The sequence below is a fragment of the Choristoneura fumiferana genome, chromosome 18 (assembly GCF_025370935.1).
Source record: "Choristoneura fumiferana chromosome 18, NRCan_CFum_1, whole genome shotgun sequence".
In the NCBI taxonomy this organism is placed as follows: domain Eukaryota; kingdom Metazoa; phylum Arthropoda; class Insecta; order Lepidoptera; family Tortricidae; genus Choristoneura; species Choristoneura fumiferana.
The window spans coordinates 5,002,910-5,025,682 of NC_133489.1; the positions used below are offsets into that span (position 1 = coordinate 5,002,910).

The 22,773-nt window shown below is 37.3% G+C and overlaps 3 protein-coding genes across 4 annotated transcripts in view; 2 read left to right on the plus strand and 1 right to left on the minus strand.

The window, feature by feature from the left end:
* Sdc (Syndecan) overlaps positions 1–22,773 on the minus strand; it is a 442,876-nt gene that overhangs the window by 240,850 nt on the left and 179,253 nt on the right. The window lies entirely within an intron of this gene.
* On the plus strand, positions 1,407–6,794 carry LOC141438334 (lipase 3-like). The gene is made up of 5 exons (XM_074102181.1): positions 1,407–1,520; positions 2,622–2,820; positions 3,344–3,717; positions 4,508–4,660; positions 6,190–6,794. Exons 1-5 carry the CDS (start codon positions 1,428–1,430, stop codon positions 6,586–6,588), a joined length of 1,218 nt encoding a protein of 405 aa, XP_073958282.1. The 5' UTR covers positions 1,407–1,427; the 3' UTR covers positions 6,589–6,794.
* Positions 8,326–18,343, plus strand: LOC141438336 (lipase 3-like). The gene is made up of 5 exons (XM_074102184.1): positions 8,326–8,444; positions 11,440–11,638; positions 13,552–13,925; positions 15,670–15,822; positions 17,268–18,343. Exons 1-5 carry the CDS (start codon positions 8,349–8,351, stop codon positions 17,643–17,645), a joined length of 1,200 nt encoding a protein of 399 aa, XP_073958285.1. The 5' UTR covers positions 8,326–8,348; the 3' UTR covers positions 17,646–18,343.

The following is a 22,773-nucleotide window of genomic DNA, read 5'->3' on the forward strand; positions in this document are numbered from 1 at the left end:
AAAGAACCTTACATACGTACAACAAAATAAAACTAGAATTTCACATATCTACGTAGCACTTGTTGGCTCAGTGCATCATCGGAAGAAAGAAAAAAAAAAACGTTTTTTTTAATATCCTTGACGTGCACTATAATCTTATGTCCAAACAGTCTATTTTGTTATTATTACTTATAACCTATTGAAGCATTTTCATCCAAAATGTCGCTTCCTGCTCTAGCCGTTGTATTGGCCGTCGTGGTACGAGTAACAGTGTGTGCGTTACCGCGTAGCGCGGTCAGAAACAGAATGGTTACACAATGTATACACAAAATAAATACTACTAACTATTTTTAGGGTTCCGTACTCAAAAAAGCAACCCTTACAGTTTCGGTACATCCGTCCGTCCGCCCGCAATTTAGCTTAGAGACTGCCAGAGCTAGAATTTGTTAATTTTTGGTAAAAAAATAATTTCCAATAAACACAAGCTTTTTTTTTGCTAACGGTACTTTTTGTTGACTGTACTTGTATTGTCATCCAAACTACATTTGCATACCAAATTTCAAGTCGATCTATTAACCGTTGAAGAGTTCCATCCTGTAGAGATGATCCTGGCCGGACTACCAGGATATCACTACCAGATAATTGTATTGTCATGCAATTTATATATGTAAGTATACTAAATTTCAAGTCAATCCAACTGGAAGTTAGTCGAATTTAACTTGCATGATTTGATTACAGACAGACAGACAGACATACAAGACAGAACAGGATAGGTGAAACTAAATAAGAGATTGTAAAATTATGAACAGAAATTAACCTTCAACTCTAGAATTTCGTGTCGCGTGCTATAGTAGATTTACTCGGTCGGTTTGCAAAATATTAAGCTTCAAAGTGCTTATTTTTAATAGAGCCAAGTGTTCTCCACTTTGTAAGCTAAACCGTTGGTTTGAAAAATCTGAAAAAAAAACTGCAATGTAATTGAAAAGTAATTGAATAACGAATTTAAAAATAAAACTATCACAGTTTATAGTAGGCTTTACAAATTAATTAATGCAGCATCCTACATTGCACGTGGCCCGACAAGCACTTGGCGGATTTTTGTCGAGTAAACATTCGCACTCGTCGAGGGGTAAAGCCATACTGCTTATAATTAGGGGTGATACCGCCCCTAATTTATTCGTATCTACTCTTGTTAAATTTGTTCCGCAATTCCCCCCTTGCGATTTTCCTTACACGTTTCATCATTTGAATGGGTTGACTGCCCCGTTGGCCCATAGGTCTGTACATTATCGCAAAAACATGTAGCATGTTCCAAGTTTCGCCGACCCTTTGAAAAGATAATCCCCGTTTAAATGGATTAATGAATAAAGATAAATCGATAACGTGCAAATATAAATATCGTTGTGTGTCAGAGGATCGTCGCCAATTGCTAATCGTTTCCATTCAAAATGTCGTGGCGTGCTTTAACCGTTGTGTTGGCCGTGGTAGTGTCAGTGTGTGCGTTACCGCGTAACAGCGGGCAAAATAGAGCCACACACATCGTAAGTAATGTTTTTATATATAACTAGCTTCGCCCCCGGTGTAGTTTTACTTTAATTTTCTAAATCTTCTTTTATAAGAACCTTCTCCTGACAATACAAACACAACAGAAAAAGAATTAGCGAAATCGGTCCTGCCGTTCACGCGGGATGCCGTGACTAAGGGAAATAGGGATTCATTTTTATATATTAAATAAAAAAAGACAAGGGCGCAATTTAGGCAATGTTCGAGATTTATCAGATGAGCGGCATTGGTGCTTCACCATAGAATAGAAAAACACGATGAGTCGGGCATGCTGCCGAGACCGGCTCGGCAGTATAGGTACTCCGAGCATTCTCCACCTTCCTCGAAAAAAAAAACCATTCAAAAATCATACATTCTTCTGCTCCTAATGGCGTTTAAACCTGCGAATTCTAGCTTCCATAGTCGGGGGGGATACTCCAAAATTCGAAGTCCATATCACACGTTCCCTCTCACTCTCCTATTGAATATTTACTATAAGCGTGAGCGGGACGGCGCGATACGGAATCCTTCATAACTTTATAGTATAAAGCCAGGGTAGCTTACTTAGGTTATCGTGCTAATAATTATTTGACCTATTCCATCAATGGTAACACAACCAGCCTTCTACCTTCCTTACTAAAGAATAACGTTGAAAAGAGATCCAGTACCCTTAGTGTAAGTTTTCGGTTACAAAATACGTCTCGATCGCGTTCGCGTTAAAATCTCAATTTGTATGGAAACATGAACATCGCAAACGCTCCGCTAGAGGCGCTGTTCGTGTTTCCATACAAATCGAGATTTTAACGCGAAAACGATCGAGACATATTTTGTAAACGAAAATTACACTAAGGGTACTGGCTTTTCCCCGAAAATATGTTTTCCAAATGATTTATTTCCCAACTCTTTTATATGGACGTTTTATTCTGAAACTGTAAACTATACAGGATATAAACTTCAGGACTATCCTCTAGAACCTAATAGTACGTAATGGAGGTCTTACAGTTTAACAGTTGGGAAAAATAATTTCGGCGAGAACAGAACCCGTTGAAATGTTATAACGGGTTGTACTTTCTGCTGAAGCTAGTTCTATTCTTGATCAGGTTGACCGAATAATCTCCGCGGGCTATCCCGCCGAGTTGCACCATGTGACCACAGAAGACGGATACATCCTGGGCGTGCACCGTATACCCTATGGGAGGAACGGGCCCTCCGAAGAACAGAGGCCCGTTGTCTTTGTGATGCACGGTCTCATGGGCTCGTCGGAAAACTTCATCTTCACCGGTTCCGATCATGCGATTGGTAAGGGTTATACTTGAAAGGTTTACGTAAACTAAATGTTAGCAAAATAACGTCATTTTGGTGACTCAATTATTTAAATTCCCCCCTTAAACTATCGAAATATTTATATTTTTTTATTGAAATATATTAATCTAATTTTTATTACAATGATAGATACTATGTAAGTAAAATGTTTAAAATCCTTGAATGTGCAAAATCTGGCCGCTGAAGTTTATTTACATTTAGTTAATTACCTAAAAATGCGTTTTCACCAATAATGTGCGATACTCTTACTGACGAACTCTGATGCACTTCATCTTTGTATTTTCTGATAATCGTCTTTTTAAATATTCCGGATTCGTTTTATTTAGGAAACAGTATAATTTTAACAAGCTTTAAATCTTGATAATCAGCTGGTCGGTTTTGCTACAAATTTGATAAAACAATATTTAGATCAAATAAAAATACAGTCTCCAAAAAACTTGTTTTTATAGGCACTCCTATTTCATTTTGGAAAACCCTACCAACTTTTTCGATGTTCCAGCATATAACCTAGCAGACGCCGGCTACGACGTGTGGCTAGGCAACGCGCGTGGCAACGTCAACTCTCGCGGACACGTGTCTCTTGACCCCGACAATAGACACCAGAAAAGCGACTTCTTCGACTACAGTTGGGAAGAAATCGGCATGATCGACGTCCCGACTATGGTCGACTACGCTCTAGCCCAAACTGGTGCATTGAAGTTGCATTACATCGGGCATTCTCAGGGAGGAACTTCCTTCTTGGTCATGACTTCTATGAAGCCTGAGTACAATGATAAAATCCTGACTGCCCATCTGCTGGCCGGTGTTGGGTATATGTCCCATTTCCCTAATACCGCGTTACGCGCAACGGCACTCATGACCAATACTCTTTATGTGAGTATCACAAACCCATGTATATATCATCAAGTGTAGTTTTAGAAAAATATATATACGCAGTAATCTCACATCCCGAATCCTACTGATATTATAACTCCTTTACGCTAAAACACTGACTGATTTCGGATAACATTTGGTATGTAGATTGTTCTACGGGGGATGTCTATGTCAGTGAACATCCTACTGCTGATATGATGATGTGATGACGATTGCTGGACGTCTGGACCACAATAGGCTATCATAGACGAATAAAAAACTGTTTAGGCCGTCAGTTAGATAATTAAAAAGTAATGTACACGTATTTTTTTCTTTTGTTTGACAAACAAAAAATGACGAGGATACAGTGCTTAGAAGTTTCGAATGAAGTCACTATATGGTGCGATTTTTAACTAATAGTGACGTCACAAGCCCCCACTCCGGAAGTTTGATGATCTATACCTTTGTCAATTTTTAATAATTTGATAAACCAAAAAATATAGAGCCCAAGCGGGGATTTCGGGATTTACTAAAGCGCAGCAGATGAGTATACAGGGGGATACCTTGTACCCGCTTAAGTACTTGCACCAAATATATATGGCCGCCGTTCGTAGATGAAAATAGTTCACTGCTGCCCATTCTTACGTCAGGAAGGCTAGTTTATGATGATTATGTGATCCTGTTATCCCACAATAAGGACATAGGGCTCGTAGAAGAGTTTTCCATTCGGCTCGATCTTGCGCGGCTTCTTCCAGCTCTTCCCACCCGAGACCAATTGGGCCAGCCTAGTTTATGACAAATGTATTTTCAGTCCCTAGGAACAAGTCTTGGTCTATATGAAATCATGAGCCTGGACGACCTTCCGATCTCGTTGACGAGGCAGGGGCACTCATACATCGACAACTGTTTCGGCGACGTGCAGTACAAGGCTTACTGCGAAATGCTTGGACTCAACGAAATTGTGGTAAGTGAGTTCAATCTCAAAGTCAAAGTCAAAGTCAAAATATCTTTATTCAATTTAGGCTATAACAAGCACTTATGAATGTCAAAAACAATCTACCACCGTTTCGGAAAAACCTCTGCTGAGAAGAATCCGGCAAGAAACTCAACGAGGTATATATTTTTTTTAAACAGATTTACAATATTATTAAATGATATGTATACATCACAAGTATTTAACACAACTTTATTTATAACACAGTAGGTTCGCTATTTGAAGGGATCGCTAATGCGGATCGGAATTATTTCCAAATATCCCTGTCCATTATATAATCATTAACTTTATAATACGCCTTTGATATTAATGTCTTCTTGACAATAGATCTGAATCTCGAATAAACATGCATATGTACTTCAATATAAAGTTGGTTAGTACCGTCAGATTTTAAATTTAATTTATGCAACACCGAAGCAGTTAATAATCAAAAATCAAAGTATTTATCATGGTCACGGGGGCTTCAGTGCACCGGATAGGAAGACTTAGACTTATTTTTGAAGTACAAAATAAGTTAATAATTTAATAAACCATTAAAGTGTCATTAAACGCAAAAAAAAACAACAAGATAAACAATTAAATCTGATTTATCAGCGCGAAAAACAGACTACGTCGACGCTAAATAATTTATGAAAGCTCTAATTTCAACTATTAACAAATTATTCTAAACAGATATGAAATCATATTGTTTTAAAAAAAGTTACACAGTATTGTAATTTACTATGACAAAGCTAATTATTTACTTAGAAAAACTAAACTACTCGGATATTCACCGAAACACACTCTGTTTACGTTGACGTAAGTTGTAGATAAGATTATCTCGAAAATCGTAAACGGATTAGAAACTAACGAGTCTATAAATCATATAAAAGCTCGAGCATTCATAGATAAAGTTTCAAAGTTAGTTGTAACTATGAAACAAAAATACAGATATCTAGCTAGACAATAACTCATTACTGCATAAAAGCGTGATCATGGTGTAGCGACTTCTAGCGCTATCTAGTCATCAAGAGAGAAACTGCTACATTCTACATCGGACCAACGAAGTCTTTCAACTCGGAAACTTTTTCTCTCATTCACGTCACGATCATGATGCGTGCAACTGCGTCGAACGAAATATCGTAAGCTCGGTAAAGAATACGGCAGTCTACATTCTATAGACTTCCAAGTCCAATGTGAATCATAATTAATAATTTATCTGCGACTTAGTCCTACTCATCATTTTACAAGCATGCCCATGCGAGTCCCGTTCGCGATCCATAATATTGTTAGCCATATTGTAACGTTTGTCATACTTTTTTTTCTCTAAAGCCATAAAATGTCATTAACTTTGAAAAGGCCATCCAGAAGAACTCTAAGTACGGGTTATTTTAAGTTTATTCTATAACAATCAGGAGTCATTTAGAGTAAAAAAAAGAGTTATTACATTATGACTTTTAATATCAATGGATACCAATTTTTACCCCCATTTTTATTCTAAACGAGGACCTTTTTTTTAGGGCTACGCCGACACAGAAGACATGGGTGTCGGCGGTTCATCGCTCAAGCAGTTCGCTCACTACGGCCAGAACATCAAAGACCGAGCGTTCAGGCGCTGGGACCACGGCATCATCAGGAATCGCGTCCTCTACGGCTCCATCACCCCGCCTTCCTACAACCTGCGACTCATCACCGTCGATGTTACCATGCACTACACTGTCAGCGACAACTTGTTGGATGAACGTGACGTCCTAGCCATGGCTGCTGACATGCCAAACACAGTCGCAAGAAAGGTCGAAAGGGAATCATTCTCTCACATAGATTTCGTTGCGGCTCTCGATGCTAGAGAGTTGGTGACGAATTACATCATCGCAAGCGTACAAAGGGCTGATGTGGCTCACGCTACATCAAACCAATAGTTTTACTTTTACACCAATTTGAGTCCTGGTGACACATTAACCTGCAATAAACCAAAGCTTACTGGATAGAAATTGTGTTGATTATGTTTTAATTGTAATAACATGTCCTGGTGACGGCTTAAAAGTTATTAGTTATTATGTAAGGTTTGCCTAAAGGCTTGTAAGTGATTATAAATACCATGTTACAATAAACATCTTAAAAATCATATAGCTGGAAGACTATCATTTTATGTTGCATTATATGAAGAGGAGGGCTTGGGTATTCCTTATTAAATTTGGCGTTTGAGATCGAGTGCCTTCAAGCGATTATTTATGTTCTTTGTTTATGTTTACCACTATATTATTTTATTACCGTACCTACTTTCACAGCAACAATTGGTTACCTTAGCCACATAAGAGCATTCCATAAGAATTAATCTAATTAGCACGTCGAAGCATTTGTCATAGCCGAAATTGGATGACATCAAGAATTTCAGAACTCCTTACATCAAAACGCAGCAAACTGAAGAAAAGTAGTATTTTACTACCAAAACACATGTCTGACAGACAATAATACTACTGTAATAAAATCTCGAAGTGTCTTTTGCCTGTTTAATCAAAATTGACGCACAGATTGTTTTCATTAGATGCCAGTAAATATACGAAAGAAAATATAGTTAATTATATTATTTAGAGCACTTAAGGTTCTGCCTATTTAGCGGATTGCAAAATCATCACACATTCCTAAATAACGAAATAAATGATAGCCGCGGTATCATTTTTAACCCCCAATAGATAAAGAGGAGCATTATAACCATGACGTGCCTGTGGCGTTATTTTAGTTCCTAAACGGATGGACATGCTGAGGCTTGTTCAATAAGTAGGTATTATGGTTCTTAGCTTAGCTAAGTTTAATTTAGATCGGTTCGGCTATTTATGAAACATCACTTTGAATTTTGAAATGACATTAGTGGCAAGGGTTTTGTAACTTACTTATCTAAATTGTTTTTTACTAAGATGGGTTCCTTATAACATAGCATGAACCTTAGATACAATGCATTAAGGGAATAACAAGGGGAATACAGAGGTCAAAATCTAATAATATATCACTATTCTGACTTGGATAAACGAGTAAGTATATTATGATGTTCCGAGCTTTCAAAAAGTAAAAAAAAACTTAAAATAGGTATATAAAAAAAGTTAATAAAAATGACGAATATTCTACTTCTATCAAACGTAGAGGGCACCAACGTAGATATTACCTATTTTTTCTCTTAAAAGGCTTTGTGTTGGGGTTTTTTTTTAATTTTGGCAACCAAACTTTCGACCGCTTAATTTCTCAACTACTTATTTACCCGAATTGTAAATAACAAATGAACACTCTATCATACTTCACATAAAGATGATTCTAAAGCAATTTAATATGGACAGATACGAGGTTGAGAAAGTAAGCGGTCGTTATGTTTATTTCATCTTTGCACTCGTTATTTCTGATATTTTTTAATGCCACAAGCATTCGATATGTGCAATTTCTAAAGAACCTAATTAAAAATTAACTCCGCCTTACTTCTGACGAGGTTCTTTCCCCAGAAAGCGTCTAACACAAATCACGGCCGATACATTTTATCACTAACACAATTAACTATATAAAGATTTCATACACCTTGATATTAAGGTCAATTTTTTCCGCCCATTTAAAGATAGATAAATCGATAAAGTGCAAATATAAATATCGTTGTGTGACAGTCACTCGCGGCCATTTGCTAATCGTACCATCCAAAATGTCGTGTCGTGCTCTAGCCGTTATGTTGGCCGTGGTGGTGTCAGTGTGTGCGTTCCCGCGTAATGGCGGTGACAATAGAACGGCCACACAAATCGTAAGTACAAGGATATGCAGCTGTATGGATAATGTCCCTAGTCCAGATAAGTGATGAAATTAAAAAAAAACTAAGTACTAGCTAAAGACAAAATAAAATAATAAGTTTTTGGTAAAAAAATACAAGCTTTTTTGCTGACTGTACTTTTTGATGACTACGTGTATTGTCACCTAAACTAAATTTGCATACCAAATTTCAAGTCGATGCCATCAACAGTTGATGAGTTCCGTCCTGCGGAGGCTATCTTACGGGCAGACTAACACGATGCCACTACCAGATTATTGTATTGTCAAGCGATTTACAGATGCATGCAAAATTTCCGCTCAATCGGTAACCGGGTAGTGGCGTGGCTCAAATTTAATTTGCAAGATTTGATGACAAACATCGGACAGGTGAAATAAAAGTTGTGTGTACTTGCTTAAACAAAGACAAGGAATTATTTATCTGTTTTATTTTATTTTATTTTACTTTATTGGAGAACCAACAGAGATGATATCATACAAAAACATATTATGCTACAGGTACTCTGAAAAAAAAAAACTACCTCCTTACCGATTCTCACCAAAACATATTCCGACAATTTTAACAACAATAAGTAGGTACGCAGTATTACAATAATTAAGTTAAAACTAAATCTCTAACTAAACTAAAACTAAATGTTGTTTTTGTAAAGCCATAATGTAAGAGTTTTACGTAGATCCATGGTTTTGAGTGAATGTGTACCTATTGCTAAACAGCAACTAAACTTTATAAAAAAAGTTAAAAATATAATTGAGTTACTAAAAGATCACCCTAGATCTTATTTTTCACCCCCGACGCAAAAAGAGGGGTGTTATAATTTTGACCGCTGTGTGTCTGTCTATCTGTCTGTGGCACCGTAGCTCTTAAACGGGTGGACCGATTTAAATGAGGTTTTTTTTTATTTGAAAGCAGGTTTTCTAGCAATGGTTCTTAGACATGTTTCATCAAAATCGGTTTAGCCGTTTTTGAGATATTGAACTTTGAAGTGACAAAGTCGGGGGCTTTCCAACTTTTTGTTGGTTAGGTCATTGTTTGGCAAGTTGTCAGAAGATTAGAATGTATAAGAAATAAATAATTAGAAAATAGTTCGTAGATGCCAATTGCAATGACATGCTATCGGTATATTGAAGGTATTAAAAAAAATACAACCGCATTGATAACCTCCTCCTTTTTTGAAGTCGGATATAAATTATTATTATTTCTGGGATATCCTATGTATTTGAGCTTTAACTCGAGCGAAGCTCGGTTTTTCCACGAACTCTCATAGATAAATACACACTAAAATACATATCAAACGTCCAACAGTCAAGAAATTCGTAATATTCATACAAGTCTTTGCTCCGGCCGGAGATCGAACCCGCGACCTGAAGCTGCATAGGCTAAATACTACGCTACTAACATTAGTCAATAAGTGATTATGTATTACTAACAAATGGATTGAAAAGTCTGAATAAATATGATTATATTATTATTATTATAGGCACGTTCACTAACCATTTGGTGACATGAACGACAAACCGCCACTTGCCCGCCAACTCTCGCTATGTCGTCAGTCCACTTAGTGGGAGGCCTACGAATGCTTCGTCTTTCGGGTCGTGGTTGTCACTCGAGGACCTTTCTCCCCCATCGGTCAAAAAAAAATCAAATCCCGCTCATCTATAATCTGTTCATCAATAAACCCGCATTATGCAGTTAACCGCGACAAAAGCTGCTTGTCTTGTTCCTCAGTGTACAGTCATCATCATCATCATCATCCCAGCCTATATACGTCCCACTGCAGGGCACAGGCCTCCCCTCAGAATGAGAGGGTTTGGGCCATAGTTCCCACGCGGGCCCAGTGCGGATTGGGAACTTCACACACACCATTGAATTGCTTCGCAGGTTCGTGCAGGTTTCCTCACGATGTTTTCCTTCACCGCAAAGCTCGTGGTAAATTTCAAATGTAAAGTTAGTGTACAGTCACCAGCACCAATATGTAACAGAACAAGCGTGCATAAATATCTGATACGACTCTATTTCTAGGGCCGGAAGGACGTATCAGGTATTTTTGCATGCTCCACTGTGGCTGATATTAACGCTGGTGACTGTACGTAGATACGTACAGTCAAGGGTAAAGATATCGACACGGGCCCGATTGCATAACAAAGTACAAGCTAATATTATTAGCGATTTTGTATTGACATTCACTAATACTATTAGCTTGTACTTTATCATGCAATTGGGCCACGGTCAAAGTTACAAAAATATGTGTATACATGTTTTGATAGAATGACCGGAAAAACCAATACGAATGATAACAAATTCGAAAATCAAGTATAGATTTATTCAGCTCAGATTAGCACCGGAGAAATGGTTTCATCAATCATCACAATATTAAAATAGATAATTCTCAAGCAAACTTAGCCGTTATAGTTTTCCTTGAAAGTTTGATATATTTGCTACCATCCTGAATTTTTACAAATTTTTCCACCCACCGGTTTAGATTTTAGAGGGGTTCACTTTAAAGTTGAATATTTCGCAAACATATCACTGAATCGAAAAATCCTTTTAGCAATTCCCTAATGGTTTTAAAAGACCCATCCAACGATACCCCACACTATAAGGTTGGATGAGAAAAAAAAACCCTACTTTACGTCTATGGGAGGTACCCTTGAGGTACCCTAAAAAACTTTTTTTGTAATTTTTATTGTACCATTTTGTCGGCATAGTTTACATATATATCCGTGCAAAATTACAGCTTTTTAGCATTGATAGTCCCTGAGCAAAGCCGCGGACCGACAGACAGACAGACATGGCGAAACTATAAGGGTTCCGTTTTTGCCATTTTGGCTCCGGAACCCTAAAAACGTGCTTGTGGGCATAGTCTCATATTTTTCAACACAAAGAATACTCTTTTGCCTGAAACGTTTCTATTACGGTCATTGATATACGACGTTGTAGTGAGTAGAGACCTTAACGTTCTATTTTCGAGCAGATTGACAAAATAATCTCAGCGGGCTACCCCGCCGAGTTGCACCATGTGACCACAGAAGACGGATACATCCTGGGCGTGCACCGTATACCCTATGGGAGGAACGGGCCCTCCGAACAACGGAGACCCGTTGTCTTTGTGATGCACGGTCTCATGGGCTCGTCGGCAAACTTCATCCATGTAGGATCCGATTATGCAATTGGTAAGTTAGATTTTAATGGTATTTTTCACTATAAGCCTTGTAAGTAGACTCATAATAGGTGTTTATTAAGGTTTGAGAATACGAAAGTCACCGACAAAGCCAAGCGAATTAGCAGTATTAGCACGTTGAAGTGGTCATAGGCAGGCCATATAGCACGGAAAACAGATGTCGGTTGGAGCTGAAAAGTTTTCTAATGGAGACCACGGATTAGCAAGCCTAGCTTAGTACGTCCACCGGATGCAGGCTGCTTCCGACCTCGGTAACTGGAGGTCTATGAGGGAGGGCTATGTCCAACAATGGACGTCCTACAGCTAATTATGATAATGATTGATAACGAATGATATTTTTAACTTTTTACACGACTCCTCGAGAAAGGGGTTTGTTCTTTTTTTCTTATTTAAACGCATAATGCTGAATCAGCGGCCGTTTCACTTTTTTCGGGAACACACAAAAACATGTATTTTTTTTCAGTGTGGTTTATTATTTTTTTTTTTGTTGTATTTAGGTGACTTTGTGATTAAATCTCTTCTTTTTTTCTTTCCTTCAAGGTTAAAAAAAAGTTGCGCAGAAAATTTGAAAATTTAAGAAAACTTAACGCCTAGATAAACTTTTCTAATTAGCCTAAGCGCATTCAATGAAAACCGTTAGGATTAGAGACATGAAATTCTTCGCGGTTTTTTTTCATGCAACGATAATAAAAATTCAGATGTAAGTTTTGGAGATTTCCACAAGAATTTCTGGGAAATCCCGGAATTTCAATTAAATTGCTAGGCCTAATTTCAGTAATTTATGAAGTTGAAAATATTTAATTTATCTGGAATTTTAACAATCGGTGTCGCATACAATAACGGTGCATTTATATCTCAATAGATACGACACATGAGTGATTGGGCGATTCAAATGCGATTTCCTCTTCTTTTATCAAATCTAGACATCACTATATCGATATCAGGACAATATCTAAAGATTAGTACGTAATCAACCAATAATTTGAATATTATCAATATTTAATTGCTTCGAAAGAAATGACACTGATAAGACAAGGCGAAAAAGATTCGTGTTCGTGAATTTTGCAACCATGAAAATAATCCTTTGTGGGTCATACAGAAATAATCACATCGCAAAAATGTATCGCAGTCCATTTCACTCTATTAATAAATACTATAAGCGGGATGCCCCGATACGGATTATTCGCGGTAGTTCCTTTGGCAGTTCCTTCGAAGGAACTATTGCGTTTTTTCCCACTAGTTCCTCCACAAGAGATGAAGGAAGAACTGTGTTTAGTTTTTCGCCTTTGTTCTTTTCACAGTAGCACCTTCAGTTTTTGCAAAGGAACAAGGGCGAAAAAATAATCGCAGTTCTAGGAACAACTGAAGGTGCTACTGGGAAAAGAACAAAGGCGAAAAAATTAACACAGTTCTTCCTTCATCTCTTGTATAGGATCTAGTGGGAAAAAATGCAATAGTTCCTTCGAAGGAACTGCCAAAGGAACTACCGCAAATAATCCTCCGTTACGATGTTCGTATCTCGAACGAACGAACGAACGAACGAACTTGAAGGCTTGTGTAACGCACTCGTAATCACAATTATTTTCAACACTTCCTTCTGTCAATTGTTTTTTTTTTTATAATTTATTGAATCAGGCTTGCATGTCACAGGATAGAGGTAGAAAAAGATGGTGAATAGCGATCCCGAGTGCCCGCGCTTTAGACAATACAACCTCTAGCACGAAATTCGTCAATCAACAATGTAGGTATTTAGAATTGTCGTAATTAACTGGCCTGGATTGCTGTTTTATTTTAAGACTTTATTTATACTGCCATAGAAATTGTTATTGACCCCTATCTCAACCTGATGCAGTGCAGTGCAGATGAGGCCAAAGGGTATCTCATTCAGTCATGTTTTTGTCCTAGCTTATAACCTAGCTGATGCCGAATTCGACGTGTGGCTAGGCAACGCTCGTGGCAACACCTACTCCCGCGCTCACGTATCACTCAACCCTGACGACAGTCAGGAGAAACATGACTTCTTCGACTTCAGTTGGGAAGAAATCGGTTTAATCGATCTCCCGACTATGATTGACTACGCTCTAGCCAAAACTGGTGAATCGAAACTGCACTATATAGGACATTCTCAGGGAGGAACCTCGTTCTTGGTCCTGAATTCTATGAAGCCCGAGTACAACGAGAAGTTCTGGAGCGCCCATCTGCTGGCTGGTGTGGGGTATATGTCTAACTTTCCCAATACTGCGCTTCGGACGACAGCGCTTATGACCAACAGCCTTTATGTGAGTATTAAAAGAAGCTAGAGCTATTTTTAGGGTTCCGTACAAAAAAAACGGAACCCTTATAGGAGTCTGTCTATCCGTCAGTCTGTCACAGCCAATTTGCTCCGAATCTACTGGACCAAATCAGGTGAAATTTGGTAGGATGGTGTAAGCCTATGACCCAAGCACAGATGTGCAAAGTATTTTATTTTTAAATAAGGGTCATTTATCGGGGGACAAATTAGAAAATTAAAAAAAAAGATTTGCAAACTTTACTGTTTCATAATTTAAATGAAAGGACTCGTTATGATGATCTCAAATATATTTTTGTTATTATTGTAAAATAAATAGTTTGATTTTATTCATGAAAGAAGACAAAAATTTACCAAAAATTTAACAAATGAAGCATTGCAAGTGCACGAATTCATAATCCGAAATCCGATGATAACAGCCAAGGGAATTAATAAGTATTTATCTAGGCAATAAGCAGTTTGAAAAATAAATCGGCTTCCGTGATTTGCGATATCAAAAATTACTTAATACACACATGTTTTATGCACACGACGTGTCTTCGTGAACATAAAGCCTGGTTTAAACCACATTGCATGTCTGTTTGTCCAAAGTTCTTCAGTACCTTAGGGTGAAGCCAGACAAGCGTAATTTTTTGAGTTGTGTCGCTTATTTTCGGTCGCGTATTTTCTGCTGCATTCTGTTTTATACAAAGTCCAGTTTGTGCCACACGGCGACTGAGTCTTTTGAAATGCCGTGTGGCATAAGTTTAGGCTCAGAGTTACTCAGCGAGATATGGAGAGGGCTACGCTCGGGGAGATCGTAGAAGAACGAGAGTCACCAACATATCCAAGAGGATTAGCAGAGAGTTGCAACTTATTTCAAATACTTCTACTTAAAATACACATACAATATGCAAAATACTTATATTATATTTAAATACCTCTTATAAAAAGCATTTTGTTTATTGAAATACTTTTTAAGATGTATTTTATTTATGCAAAATTCTTTACTGCTATGTTTCGTCAGCATTATACCACACAATTTGTTTATGTAAATGGCTCGGAGATTCGACAAATGGCCACTAGAAAGTGTTTTCATACCACCATTATTGGTAATTATGATCATGATCATTTGTCCACATAGACGTATCATGTCTGATACTCGTTTCGAACAATTAGTGTTGTTAGAATCTTTAGTAAATAATAAATAAAGAACACTAACTGTGATAATTTAATATAAAAATGTTTTATTTGAATTATGTATTTTGAAAATATCTATTTTCCATTTTGTATTTAAAATACAAAAAGCAAAAGTATTTTCTATTTTGCATTTGAAATAGTAAATTAGAATGCTATTTTCATTTTGTATTTAAAAACTTTTTAAAACCATTTTTTACATCTCTGGATTAGCTCGTTGAAGTGACAGTTGGTTCTTCCGGAATATAACTTTGTTTGCGAACTACCTTCCGCTGGCGTTCGTGTCGTCACAGCCTAGTGTGTCTATGTCTTTATCTTATGTGTTTAGTTTTAACGGGTCCCACTGAAAAACAGCGTTGTGGCTTGCCGCAACATTATGCTGAGTGGGCCCCAATTTATACTATTCGTTGTTTTTTTAAATTATTATTTCTTCCTAAAGTGTTTTTTCTGTATACCGAAGTTAAATAAATCTCTCTCTCTCTCTCTCTCTCTCTCTCTAATACGATTGGTTAATTTTGCAAGTTCCCCTCCGATAATAGAAATTAATTGTTTTTCAGTCTTTGGGAACAAGTTTGGGCCTCGTTGAAATCAGGACCCTGGACGACCTCCCGGTCTCGCTGACCAGACAGGGGTACACGTACATCGATAACTGTTTCGGCGACGTGAAATACAAGGCTTACTGCGAAATGCTCGGACTGGAACATATTGTGGTGAGTGTCTTCAAGGAATAACCAACATGGAATAAGTTTAGGGTTCATAAATAACACACACACTTCTTCAAGTGCCTTTCCAATTAGTGAAGGCCTGCTATCAGCTGCTGGAACTAGTCTCTGCCCCTCGCAAGGTGGAACAGCTCGGACACGCTCGCGATCCTTGTTCACTAACTTATGTTGTGGAACCACGACTTCTTTCTTCGTAAATCTGTTAATTCCGAAATTCTCCGGAAACAACTTTATCGTCTCATTTGCAAAAATCTTTGCTAAACGAGGACGGTGAATGCCCGTAGAGTCAAACTGTACCTACCGTCATTAATTTGGGACATCTCAAAGGTCTTGAGGTGATTCTCCACCGGCGAGGCAAGACGTGGCGAGGATGGGTGGGAATTGGTATTAGTATTGGGGTGTCTCCCGCGAGCCAGTGCGAGCTCGCACGATATCGCGCTTTTTGTATCACTGCGTTTGCGTTGCGTTTTGTACTTCTCGATCATCCACATCCCGGCCGGTGGATAATCACCTTTATTGATGCTTCCAGAATACAATGAGACACGGTCAGTCAAGGAAGCGGGAATATTAAATATGTTGACGTATTTCTACAATTTATTAAATTTATACCTAACATCGTTTATTTAGTTCAGCTTTGACGTCAATATTGTTAATTGATTGATTATCTTTAAAATGGCGAGGATAAGAAAGTAGCAACACCAATACATCATAGAACTACTCAGACTTAGATATAGTATCAGTAACTAATACAAGTATATTTACTAATTAACTGCTGCCAATGAAAAATAATTTGATTGTAATAGATTTGTTGCGATATAAAGATTACCATGAGATATGAGTACAAGGTCGGAACGGGCGCAAAAACTTGTTTTCATCACACTTGCTCGTAAACAGTGTCGTAATATGCAGGCTAACTTGACAGCATGCACGTGCTTGCGGGGAGGCGGGATGCTGGCGCTGTTGTTGATTATGGTGTTCCAAGGGGGACGCCTTTGTTCTGCAGGGGACGTCTTCCGACTGATGATGAGGATGATGATAATGATAAGAAACTCAAATGTAACTCAAGAAACCGTGTATCGCCCATCCAAGACAAGATAAAATAAATAAATAAAATAAATATCATAGGACACTTAACACCAATTGACTTAGTCCCAATCTAAGCAAAGCTTGTACTATTGGGTACTAGGCAACGGCGAAAATACTTATATAGATAGATACATACTTATATACATATATAACATCCAAGACCCGAGAACAAACATTCGTATTATTCATACAAATATCTGCCCCAGCCGGGGAGTGAACGCGGGGCCTTAAGCTTCGTAGTCAGGTTCTCTAACCACTTGGCCATCCAGTCGTACCTAGATGACCCTAACCTTAATGTCAATCCAACAAGTAAATCAGAACATAAAAATCGGTACTTATATTTCCAGGGCCACTCCAACTCAATATCCATGATCGGAGGAGCATCCCTCAAGCAGTTCGCGCACTACGGCCAAAACATCAGAGACCGAATCTTCAGACGCTGGGACTATGGCTTGCTCACAAACCGCCAAGTCTATGGTTCCATAACCCCGCCTTCGTATAATCTCGGTCTCGTCACCGTCGATGTCACTATGCACTACTCTGTCAGCGACGGTCTCTTAGACGAAAGGGACGTCCTGGCCATGGCTGCTGACATGCCTAACACTAACGCGAGAAAGGTCGAAAGAGAGACATTCTCTCATTTAGACTTCATCCAATCCAATGATGTCAGGGAATTGGTGACGAATTACATCATCTATCGTCTTAAGTTGGCTGAAAGGATTTAAGCTGAATAAGTTTTACTGTATTTTTACACAATGCAATTGCAATTAACCTGTACAAAAAAAACTAAGATACCGTACGTTTTACTATGTTTAATCTATTACAATTATATGTTCTGGTGACCCGGTGACGGATTATACCTAATATAATAAAAAACTTCAGAAGATGACTTGTTGGAATGTGTCCGTATAGATAAGTCAACGTTCTATATTCGAAAAATGACTTAAGTTACACATCAATTGGCATTGATCACTTTTTTACAATGTGGTCTAATTCCAAAACCATTTCGAGGAATAGGCTTATTAAATTATCTTATAACATTGTAGTAAAAAAATACTAAATGATCACGTGTATATTTGCCCTCTTTGGATAATATCGTTTGACCGTAAATAAACGTTATGTTATTTATTATGTATTATTCCCTCAATGGCGGCCTTAAACTAAACCGCCTAATCCTAACACTGCCAGGTGACAGATGACACTACGTTTTTTATAAATAATTGTGACGGACAAAGATAAACTTAGTTCTTAACGCTATGGCAACCATGGTTGGCCATAATTGCGGTAGCTTATAAATAGGATAAAAAAATTAAAACCCAACTAAAACCTAAATCCTTATGAAAAAAAATATAAAAATAAACATTGTTCATTCTTCACATTTTCACTATTTAACATGTTACAATAAACAGTTTACATTCTATAATTATGACTTTTATTTATTTTAAACTGAAGGCATTATTTAAAGGATTATATTGCTATATAATTTGTCGGGATACGTATTGCAAGGTCTAAAATTAAAATAACTAACTTTAAATAACCTACGTCAAAATCCCTAAAATCTAAATACCTAATGATTTTAAATACCTAAGCAACTAACACCTACCTACGAATTACCTAAGTTTAAAATACCTATTGGAGTAAATGTCTAATGTTTAAAATCAACAGCAATGACACCTAAGTTTAATACACCAACATTTGAAATACCAAATGGTCAAAATACCTAAAATGATGCACTTGCGAGCTTCTACAATTAGAGTAGCGCGAGCTATTACAAAAAAAACCTAACATCGAAGGCTAAGGCGGGAGCGAAGCGCAGCGTAGCCTTCTGAACCTAAACTATCCGAGTCGCTTCTGCCCTGAAACGTCTTGCTCGCTCGCTTCGCTCGGTGCCTATCATCGAGGCACCAGCTGGGCTGTACCAAAGGGGAGCCCTAGGACTTAAAATAAATGCTATCGATGGGATGTCGTTATTACACCTACGTTTGGTACCGAGCGAGCGGAGCGAGCGAGGAAGACGTTTCAGAGCAGAAACGACTCTGATAGTTTAGGTTCGCTTCGCTCCCGCCTTAGCCTTCGATGTTAGGTATTTTTTTTTGTAACGGCACAGAAAATGATAAATGTCAACCTACCCCCGCTTGAAAAAGTCGTAATGTTATCATTTGAAAATAGCAGACTTTGGTGTAACGATGATTTCGGTATTTTGACCGCTAACATACCATTTGACATTTTAAGCTTTCGATATTTTGAATGTAAGTCAAAAAATCATTAGGTATTTAGGCTTTAGGGATTTTGAACGTAGATTATTTAAAGTTAGTTATTTAAATTTTAGACATTGCCATTCGTGCAATACGTACCCAATTTGTTGACATATCAACCTTAATTAAGAAGCTGTGGTAGTCTACTGGTTAGACCTATGGTCTCTGAAGCATAGACCCCCCGATTCAAATTCCGGCTTATCCTCTTAATTTTTTGAAATTCGTGGGCGAAATTAGCAGCACATTACTAAATTCGTTACGGTTTTTACGGTGAAAGGAAATATCTTTAGAAAACTTACTTAAGTATACAGTTGCGAAGCAACACAATGGTAAGAGTAGAGTTCAGAATCCATCATGGGCACGCGTGGGGATTACATCCTATATCATCCTATTCTCCGCTGCGTATAAACTTTAATTAAAAACTGACTCAAGTTACACAAAGAATATGCAACTTGACAAACTAGGACCTCATAAACCTACTTTACTGCCCAATATCAGACGAGAAGTATTTTACTACAGAAACACATGCTTGTAACAATTTTTTTTATAGTCTTGCTGTTGTGCTTTGGCAGTACATACAACATACCAAGACTAAGAAAAATATTTAAAAATGTCCACCATACGTAGTGGAGTGGCGTAGCGTGGGTATTAGCCGCCAGGGGCGGAAGAAAATTTTGCCGCCCTCTTGTTTGGGATTAAAAAAACCATACTACCTATACAAGATGTCAATACATTATTGTACCATTAGTTTATAGAAAGGGCATTCCCCAATTTCGTCACAGTATAAGTAATGTGATTTGACCTATCGCCTCTCAAGCAGAGGGTCGTGGGTTCAAACCCCGGCTCGCACCTCTGAGTTTTTCGAAATTCATGTGCGGAATTACATTTGAAATCTACCACGAGCTTTGCGGTGAAAGGAAAACCTGAGGAAACCTTCAATCCTGCGAAGCAATTCAATGGTGCGTGTGAAGCAAACACAACAAAAAAAGAATTAGCGAAATCGGTCCAGCCGTTCACGCGTGATGCCGTGACCAAGTGAAACGCATATTTGAATATATGATGATGATAAGTAATGTAAAATTTCGTGCTCATTCTAAACGGTCCGAATTAATTCCTAGTACGAAAAAAATTGAGAAATATATTATGTATTATCTAGATATTATTCAGTACTAGCTAGTATGGCGCGGCTTCGCCAAATAAACATACAATTATTTCAGCTTACTTCCTCGCAATATGTAATTCCATATGTTTTGTTTTGTTTCTCTAACAAAAAAGTGAATTAGCGAAATCGGTCAGCATTTAGACGTCAGAACGTGAGGTTTGACCACAGTCAATAATATTTGCTTATTAAGATTATTTATTATGGAATTTTGCCGCCCCTCAAAATTGCCGCACATTTTCCGCCCCCCCCGCACCTAATACGCTACGCCACTAACCATATTATTAGATATTAATAAGTAGTATGGGGTACAAATAACATACAATTATTTATTCATTTTGTTCCATGTATTGTTTAACAATTTTCTTTTGATTTACGCAAGACATCGTCTGCATTTAGACGTCAGAACGTCGGTTTGACGTCACGTCAATAAAGTGTTTATTGACTACTTTTCGACAGCGACTAACAAGGTTACCGACACCCATATGTTAGGTATTGTTTTACGGCTTTATTTCAACAGGCCAATGACATGTCTAACCTCTTTTATTTTTACTAATATCTTAAACTAGCTGTTGCCCGCGACATCGTTCACAATCCACGGAAATTCTCAAGAAATACCTACAGGGCGTCTCACGGCTATGCCACATGGAGGGAAAGTACCTTAAATATTGTACATAGATTATTTTACTGAAAGAAGACATTATTTTAATTTTAAAAACAATTTAAACTGCATTCATAGATTTTTAAATGATTACATGGTTGAACCAGGAATGAAAGCTTCATCATAAGGATTATTTTTTGCTAAAAAACATAGTGTCAGAAATAAAAGGAAACCATGAATTCGGGACAAATAAGATCGCCGCCGAGATCCCCAGATCTAACCCCGTTAGTTTTTTTTTATGGGGTTATGTAAAACATGTAGTTTACAAGAACCAGTATGGAAGTGTCTTTATGAGCTACAAACAGAACTTAGACGAATTATTCTAAATATCCACCACATTTAAAAAATCGACAGGGAGTCAAATAATCAAAAGAGTACGACTTTGTATTCAACAGCATGGGACTCATCTTGAGCACTTGTTAAATTGATTAATTTTGTATTAAAAATGTTAAAATTCATAGTCTTCCTTTTATTTCTGACACTATGTTATTTAGCACAAAATAATCCTTATCATGAAGCCTTTCGATCAGTATGATAAAGCTGCAGAGTATTTTTTTTCTCGTGTAGCGGGTTCAATTCCCGGTTGAACCATGTAATTATTTAAAAATCTATGAATGCAGTTTAAATTGTTTTTTAAATTAAAATAATGTCTTCTTTCAGTAAAACGTTTCATGTACAATATTTAAGGTACTTTCCCTTTATGTGGCATAGCCGTGGGACGCCCTGTATATTGGTCGTCGTTGACGTTCGAATTTCGATTTAAGACGTGTTATCCGGATCTATTTCACCATGATCGAGTCTTACGGTACCTAGTTTCATTTTCAAAATCCTTACATTTGTACGGATTCTAATACTAATCTCACTAAAAACGAATTAAAATCACAGTGGAAATTTTAGCAAAAAATAAACACGTTTTAGTGGAGACATGCGTTTGACCAGTCACGGCTGAGCGCAGGTGTGTGAGACTACATCCTTCCACTTGCTACGATCCTGGCATACAACTCTCGCTTCCTCTACATTCGACGTAAAATTAACTAAAACAATTACTTCGGTCACCCGCGACCTTATGACTTATGAAGACCCCGTTATCGGAGGTGCAATTTGGTAGCTTGACAGCTTTAGGGATGGGTAAAAAATATTTTAAAATACTTACTAAATGTCGACAATTTTTCTTTAGCATAATGACACTAAGACTTTAATTAAACGTGCTAATAAAACAGGACTAATTAAAAAAATAATGTATATAACATAACATAACATTACACAACATTATTAATAACATAACACGACCAGACGACCAGCGACCAGATGGCCTAGTGGTTAACCTGACTACGAAGCTTGAGGTCCCGGGTTCGATTCCCGTGTCGGGGCAGATATTTGTATGAAAAATACGAATGTTTGTTCTCGGGTCTTGGGTGTTTAATATGTATTTAAGTATGTATCTATCTATATAATTATATTTATCCGTTGCTTAGTACCCATAACACAAGCTTTGCTAAGCTTACTTTGGGACTAGGTCAATTGGTGTGAATTGTGCCGTGATATTTATTTATTTATAACATTATGAATTTTTGTAAATAAAAATTATTATTATTATTATTAAGAAATTAGTAATATATATTATGAGACATTAAAAATAAATTTAGTAATATATTACAAAAATTATTATTAAAAATTTCGAGATAAATTAAAGTTATTTATTATTTGTAAAAATTAAAAATGTAAATACATATTCATTTTGTAATTAGTCCTGTTTTGCAAAATAAACACGTTGAATT

What these genes read in the sequence shown, in the direction of transcription:
- LOC141438334 (XM_074102181.1), top strand. Translation starts at nt 1,428, where the DNA reads ATGTCGTGGCGTGCTTTAACCGTTGTGTTGGCCGTGGTAGTGTCAGTG. An exon ending in AAAATAGAGCCACACACATC is followed by an intron (nt 1,521 to 2,621) that starts GTAAGTAATGTT and finishes ATTCTTGATCAG; the next exon opens with GTTGACCGAATAATCTCCGC. An exon ending in CGGTTCCGATCATGCGATTG is followed by an intron (nt 2,821 to 3,343) that starts GTAAGGGTTATA and finishes TCGATGTTCCAG; the next exon opens with CATATAACCTAGCAGACGCC.
- LOC141438336 (XM_074102184.1), top strand. Translation starts at nt 8,349, where the DNA reads ATGTCGTGTCGTGCTCTAGCCGTTATGTTGGCCGTGGTGGTGTCAGTG. An exon ending in TTATGACCAACAGCCTTTAT is followed by an intron (nt 13,926 to 15,669) that starts GTGAGTATTAAA and finishes ATTGTTTTTCAG; the next exon opens with TCTTTGGGAACAAGTTTGGG. An exon ending in TCGGACTGGAACATATTGTG is followed by an intron (nt 15,823 to 17,267) that starts GTGAGTGTCTTC and finishes TTATATTTCCAG; the next exon opens with GGCCACTCCAACTCAATATC.